The 6,768-nt window shown below is 68.3% G+C and overlaps 2 protein-coding genes and 2 non-coding genes across 4 annotated transcripts in view; 1 reads left to right on the top strand and 3 right to left on the bottom strand.

The window, feature by feature from the left end:
• SETD6 (SET domain containing 6, protein lysine methyltransferase) overlaps positions 1-136 on the bottom strand; it is a 3,897-nt gene extending 3,761 nt beyond the window's left edge. Inside the window, exon 1 of the mRNA XM_035336681.1 lies at positions 53-136. Coding sequence (XP_035192572.1) covers positions 53-130 — 78 coding nt within the window. The 5' untranslated portion in view covers positions 131-136. The remainder of the gene's footprint in view (positions 1-52) is intronic.
• A 474-nt stretch (positions 137-610) lies between these two features.
• On the bottom strand, positions 611-682 carry TRNAH-GUG. Its single transcript has one exon. It is a non-coding gene; the product is annotated as a tRNA-His (tRNA).
• A 406-nt stretch (positions 683-1,088) lies between these two features.
• TRNAK-UUU lies at positions 1,089-1,161 on the top strand. Its single transcript has one exon. It is a non-coding gene; the product is annotated as a tRNA-Lys (tRNA).
• Positions 1,162-1,405: 244 nt separating this feature from the next.
• Positions 1,406-5,674, bottom strand: LOC118172629 (SNF-related serine/threonine-protein kinase-like). The gene is made up of 5 exons (XM_035336678.1): positions 5,032-5,674; positions 3,422-3,563; positions 3,051-3,263; positions 2,791-2,928; positions 1,406-2,710 (listed from the first exon to the last, which is right to left on the bottom strand). The coding sequence occupies exons 1-5, from the start codon at positions 5,600-5,602 to the stop codon at positions 1,924-1,926; spliced, it is 1,851 nt and encodes a 616-aa protein (XP_035192569.1). The 5' UTR covers positions 5,603-5,674; the 3' UTR covers positions 1,406-1,923.
• Between the last annotated feature and the right edge of the window lie 1,094 nt (positions 5,675-6,768).

Below are 6,768 nucleotides of genomic sequence, written 5' to 3'. Positions count from 1 at the left end.
CCGCTGTGTGCCCCCCGCGTCCCTCCCCGGACCCCCCCCCCCCCGGCCCCACCTTGGGGCTGAGCCGCACGCCGGCCGCCCCGCACCACGCCACGAAGGCCGCCGCCGGGTCGCCGCCGCCCGCCGCCATCTCGCCGCCGCCTGCCCGGGACGGTGGCTGCGGAGGGACCGAAAGGGCGGCGGGGCGGGAGCGCCGCCTCCTCACCGCGCGCCCCCCCCCCCCCCCAAAAATCTCCTCAGGGAGGCAATTAGCGAGCTGCTGGTTAATGAGGATGGGGCCTGAGCCTGACCCGCGGGGCGGCTCCCCAAAAAGAGGGCGTGCAGCCATGGAGGGGCCACGGCTCCCGGCCTCCCTTCATGGCTTCCCCTCACGGCCTCGCTGCTGGGCTCCCCTCCCTAAAGGCTGGCAGGCTCCGGGCCCTCCAGCACCTCGCGCCCCTTCCCTGGGCTCCCTGGGGTGCCCATGCCCTCCCCTCCCCATCCCAGGGGGGCCCAGCGCTGGGCCCAGCACCCAGCCGGGGGCACAGAGGGGAATCTTTTGGAGCAAAACGGGCGATGCGGGACAGGGGCTGTGGGGATGTGGCGCTGCTCCCCATCTCTGCAAAACCACTGCTGTGACTCGGAGTCGAACCGAGGTCGCTGCGGCCACAGCGCAGAGTACTGACCGCTGTACGATCACAGCAGCGCGGCGGAGGCCTCGCCTCGGGCCGTGCTCCCCCCCTGCCTCCCTCAGAGGACCCACGGCTGCCCTCGGGCATCCCGCGGTGCCGGGAGAAGGGGCAGAGCTGGAGGAGGCCGCCTGGGCCTTCGCAGCGTGTCCCGGGACGTGCCCGGTCCCCAGCCCCGTCTCTCCCCCGGGGTCAGGTGCTGCCCGCCCTGCCTTCGGCCGGCCCTGCATGGACGGAGCTGCCCCGCGGGACGCTGCCCCTTCCCTGCCCAGGGCCGAGCGTCCCGGGGCAGGGGCAGGGAGAGGGGCTCTGGGGTCAGCCCGGTGGTAGCAGCAAGTCCCCACCTCATCCCCTGGGGGCACAGGGACACGGGGGGCCTCACCGGGCTGTTCTGAGCATCCCCCAAAACCCCAAATGTGAGCCTGGATAGCTCAGTTGGGAGAGCATCAGACTTTTAATCTGAGGGTCCAGGGTTCAAGCCCCTGTTCAGGCAAAAGCTTTATCCTTTAGGCGTGAGCAAGGGGAGCCCGAGTGATGGGGGGGGGCCTGCAGGGCTGCAGCCTGCCCCAGGCACCCTCTGCTGCCTCTTTTCCCCTGGACATGGGGTCTGTCTGCCTGTCCACCCACTGCCCAACCACACCACAACCTCCTCTTCCTGTAATACCCCACTCAGAGACCCCCCCCCCAGAGAGAAGAGGCAACGAGGGCATCAAACCCAAAGCGTGGTTTATTGGGTATCAAACCCGAAGCGTGGTTTATTGGACCGATGAACTTTGCTTCCCGGCGGCTCCGCTCCCTTCGCGCAGCGGGCCCAGCGCCCGCCTCGCTCGTCATTCATTTCTTGCCAGCAAGAAAACAAAGAGGTAATAAATAGGACGCGCGTCTGGGGGAGGGACAGGCTGGGGGTGCAGGCAGGACGGCCTGGCGCTGGGGCCACGGTCCCAGGAGGGCTCAGGCTGGGGGGCGGGGGGGAATATAGCACTCTTTATTTAATTACATTAAAATAGACTATTTAAAAAATTATTTCTAGTAGTTAAAAAAATGTCATCGTCCACCCATCCCTGAGCCCGGGGCGGGGGTGCCGGGGACAGCGGGGAGGGCAGGGAGCCCAGCCCAGCCCCCCCGTGCCCAGCCGGCCCCGCGGCAGGGAGGTGGCCGCTGCGGGGGACGGGGCCGAGCAGGGTGGAAGCAGCGCGGCAGCCCCCAGCCCGCCAGCACCGGGGGCTGCAGGGGGACACGCAGCCCCTGCCCGGGGCTAAATGACGTGGCAGCAGTTGAACTGCCCCAGGGACAGGAGGCTCTCCTTGGAGCTGGGACGGATCTTGAAGGCCAGGGCTTTCTCGCACAGCGGGAACTGCAGGATCCGGTCCCTCAGGCTCCCGCTCTTGCCCTTACCCGGGTCCAGCTTTATCACGTTCTCCGCGCCCGCCTCGGTGCCCCCCGGGCCCGAGCTCTCCACTGCCCGCCCGGCCTGGCCGTGGGGGCTGCCGGGGGCCCCCTGGCATTTGTCCGTGGGGTCTGGGGATGGCGGCAGGACAGGCCCCCTCTCCTGGGGGCGCCCCACGTCCTCCCTCCCCTTGGGGGGTCTGGAGCTGTCCCCCCGCATCTCCAGGGGCCCCGGGGCTCCGCGCCCACCCCCAATGGCACCCAGGCGCCCGCCCCAGCCCCCCGGCTCGGCCCCCCAGCCCGGCACCTCCCCGCGGCACGACGGCCGGCGGGCCCTGGCGCAGAGGAAATCTCGCATCTGCTCCTGGTTCAGCGAGCTGCTCTTCCTCTCCATCACGGCGGGCCTGCCCTCCTCCTCCTCCTCTTCCTCCTCCTCCTCGCAGATCTGCTGCAGGGCCGGGGCGCTCTTGGTGATGGTGGTGTCGATGGCGGGGGCCTTCAGCAGCAGCCGGGGGGGCTGGCGGACGCCGCGGCTGCTCTCCCCGTTGTCCCCACAGGCAGACAGGGAGGGCGGCTGGGGGCTGCCGGGCGCCTCCGTGAAGGGCTGAAGGCCACCGGTGCCATCCACGGGGCTGAACGCGTCCGAGAGGTCGGTCCTGAGAGCGGGGAGGAGCGGAGGAGTCAGCGCCCAGCCTGACACCGGGCGTGGGGGTGACGGGGGGCGGCGGGGGCTCACCTGCTCTGCACCTGCTTGGCCAGGTCGTAGAGGAGGCTCCGGCGGCGGCCCTGCTCCTCCTGCTTCTCCCGCAGCATCCTCTCCGCCAGCAAGAAGTAGGTGGCCGTGATGTGGTTGTAGCGGTCGGCCTCCAGCGCCCTGCGCGACACGGGGAGGGGCGAGCGTCAGCGCCCGAGGGCCGCGCTCCCCGGAACGACCCTGGGGGTCTCCAACCTCTCTCCCCAGCGTGCTCTCCCGGCCACAGACACGCCGACACTCACTCCTGGATGGTGTCCCGATCGGCGATGTGCCCGCACGTCATGGCCTGGATGATGATCTCGTGCTCCTCCCGGGACACGCGCTTGTGCGAGGTGAGGGGCAGCAGGGAGCGGCTGGCGGGGGACGGGTCCACCCCCTGCAGCCACGCGTGGCCCTCGATCTGCTCCAGGGAGGCTCGCTGCCGGGGGTCCCGCTGCAGCATCCTGGAGATGAGACTGCCCGGGGAAGGGAGCGACACCGGGAACTTCCATCAGAGCACAGCCGGGAGCTTTCCCCCATCCCCGACCCGATCCTGGGGCACCCACGGGGACACCCACGGGGGACGGGGGCGCCCACCCAGGGTCACACGGGAGCAGCGGGGAGAGGTGCCTACTCGGAGCACTGCGCCGACACGTGCGGGGGCACGGTGTAGCGGCAGTCCATGATCATGGTGAGCGTCTCGCTGTCGTTGGCCTCCTGGAAGGGCGGCTGCCCGCACACCAGCATGTAGAGGATGACGCCCAGGCTCCAGATGTCTGCAAGAGGAAGAGGAGGATGAGGTTCGGCCAACGTGACCGCCGTGGCCAGGCCGGTGTCCCCAGACACGTTGAGGACCCCCAAGGAGAGCCCAGGTACCCCCCTGCAGGTTCCAGCAGGGTGCAGGAAGGAACGGCGCCCCTCGGGGGGGCTGCTCCAGGTCCTGCCCCACGGCACCGATGGGGGGAAGGACCTTGCCTATCCCACACCTGAGCAGGTCCCCAGGGACTTCACAAAAGAGGTGGTGGTCGGGGCGTGAAGGCCACCTGCTCTGTCACCTCCTGGTCACTGTTTTTCATCACCTGCACTCGGCTCAGCCCTGCCCTTACGCAGGTCCCAGACGGATCCCAGCACCGGGATGTGCTGGAGGGGACACCACAAAGACACCGGGGACAGGTGGGACCAGGGGCTGCCTGACCCCAACAGCTCCGGGCAGCCCCAGCACCACCGCCTGGGGTCCTGGCCCAAGCACACCCCTCGGGAAGGCTCCGGCTGGTAGCGGCAGGATCCGGCCACAGCAGGGATCAATCAGCACCTTACAGCCTGCAGCAGCTCTGAGCTGCGCTCTCCCAGCTGCGCGGGCACCGGCCCAAACGGGCTTGCCGCCCTGCTCTGGGGACAGGGACGGGGCCAGCCCCGCCGCCAGCCGCAGCAGTCATCTTCACGTGCCTCCTTGTGACTGCCACACAGAAACGCGCCCGTGCAGAGCGCCCGCCCCCCGTGGCAGCTCGGAGGCTGATTTTCTTGCTATTGCAGAACCGTTTATTTTTAGGATGCTGAGCACAGGCCCGGGGCTCTCTGCTAATACCTTCAGCTCCTTAAGTGCCTGCATTTTTAAAATTTCTCATCTGCGCCGGCTTTCTCGCTTGATTTGCTTTTGCAGAGCTAGGCATTCGTGCTCCTACCGCCCCTCCGAGCCCTGCCAGCTTCCACTTCAGGATCCTTCTCCCTCCGTGCCGAAACCGGGCCGTTGCCTTTAAGAGCTGCAGCGTTTTGTTTTGCTCGATCCTGCTGCCCCAAATTCCAGCGGAGCTGGCGCGGCTCCCGGCCCTGCCTCTCCTCCCACGTCCCCGCTGTCCCTGCAGGGCCTCCCCGCGCCCCGGGACGGGCCCCGAACCCCGGCAGGAAGCCCCACCAGGGCGGGGGCCGAGCGGAGGAAACTTTCCGAGCTGCAGGCAGCAGCATCCCGAGCGGGTTTCCTTCCGGCATTGGATTGCCTCCGGCTCGCAGCTGCGCCGGGCTCAGCCTCGCTCTGCCTCCCGTCACCACCCCTCGCTGTGGCCGAGCATCCCAGTGCAGGATTTATCCCCCGGGGCTCTGAGGACACCCAAAACTCCACGGGAAAGGGGAGCACGAGCAGAGCAAGCCCGCGCACACCCGCACACCACATCCTGGCGTCAGGGCAATAAATGCACACAAGGGAGGCGTGAGCTCCCAGCGGGCGTCACCCGCACGCTGCACCCTTACCGACGGCCGGCGCGTCGTACTCGTCCCCGAGCAGGATCTCCGGCGCCGAGTACGCCAGCGAGCCGCAGCTGGTGGTGAGCATCTTGCCGGGCTGGAAGCGGTTGCTGAAGCCGAAGTCCGTCAGCTTGACCACCCCCTGCTCCTGGAAGAAGACGACGTTCTCGGGCTTGAGGTCGCGGTGCACCACGTGCAGCTTGTGGCAGTAGGAGATGGCGTGGACGATCTGCGCGAAGTAGTGCTTGGCGCGGCCCTCGGCCAGCCCGCCCTCGTGCCGCATGATGTGGTCGAACATGTCGCCGCCGTCGCCCAGCTCCAGGATGAGGTAGAGCTTGGAGTGGGTGTCGATGACCTCGTAGAGGCGCACCACGTTGGGGTGCTGCACCAGCTTCATGCAGCGCACCTCCTGCAGCAGCTGCCCGGCCGCCTCGCCCGCCAGCTTGCTCTTGTCGATCACCTTGACGGCCACGCGCTGCCCGGTGAAGACGTGCCGCGCCAGCTTCACCACCGCGAAGTGGCCCTTGCCCAGCGTGCGCTCCAGGTCGTACAGCCCCGCGATCTTGCCCTCGGCCATGGCGGCGTCAGGCGGGGACGCGCACGGGGCGCTGCGGGGCCGGGGGGGTGCTGAGCGGACACCCCGCGCCGCCGGGATCCCCGGCACCGACGGCGCTGCACCCCGATATCCTGGCCCACAGCACCCCGAAATCTCCCTGGTCCCCGGCACCTCCTGCCTCCCAGCACCCCGGTAACCCCCCTACCTCCGGGTCCCCATCCCCTTGGGCACCCCAGCACCCCAACCTCCACACCCCCAGCACCCTGACACCCCAAACTCTCGACCCTCAGCACCCCCCAGCCCTCAGCACTCCAGTCCCCGGGGCACCCCAGTAACCCCACTTGCAGTCCCCAGCACCCAGCCCTGGGCACAGCAGTATCCCCCTGGCCCCCATCCCCTTGGGCACCCCAATACCCCACCCTCCAGTCACCCCAATGTCACCAATTCCCCAGCACCCCAACCTCCCACCTCCTCAGCACCCCAATACCCCAACCTCCAGCCTCCCAGCACCCCAACCCCCCGGTCCCCAGCATCCCACTGACCTGGGCACCCCAATATCCCCCAGTCCCCCCACCCCACCATCCCCAACCCCCCAACCTCCAGCTCCCCCAGCACCCCAAGGCCCTGGGCACCCCAACCCCCAGCCCTCTGCACACCCCAAAACCCTACTTGCAGCCCTCAGCACCCCAACACCCCACAACCTCCATCCCCCCAGCCCCATGCGCACCCCAAAACCCCACTCCCAGGCCCCCAACGCTCCCCCAGCCCCCTGCACACTCCAACATCCCACCCCCAGCTCCCTGGGCACCCCAAAACCTCACTCCCAGCCCCTGTACACTCTAACACCCCCCACCCAGACCCCTGCGCACCCCAAAACCCCACTCCCAGCCCCTTATGCACCCCAAAATCCCACTCTAAGACCCCTGTGCACTCTAACACCCCACTCCCAGCTCCCTGAGCACCCCCAAACCTCACTCCCGGAGCCCCCAAACCCCAAAACCTCACTCCCAGACTCCTGTGTACCCTAACACCCCACTCCCTGACCCTTTTGTACCCCAAAACCCCACTCCCAGCACCCAGCACCCCACTCCTTGCCCCATGCATACCCCAAAACCCCACTGCCAGACCCCTGTACCCCCAACACCCTACACCCAGACCCTTGTGCACCCCAAAACCCCACTCCCAGC

The sequence above is a fragment of the Oxyura jamaicensis genome, chromosome 11 (genome assembly GCF_011077185.1).
Source record: "Oxyura jamaicensis isolate SHBP4307 breed ruddy duck chromosome 11, BPBGC_Ojam_1.0, whole genome shotgun sequence".
Classification (NCBI taxonomy): domain Eukaryota; kingdom Metazoa; phylum Chordata; class Aves; order Anseriformes; family Anatidae; genus Oxyura; species Oxyura jamaicensis.
This window is presented reverse-complemented; position numbering and strand designations above follow the sequence as displayed.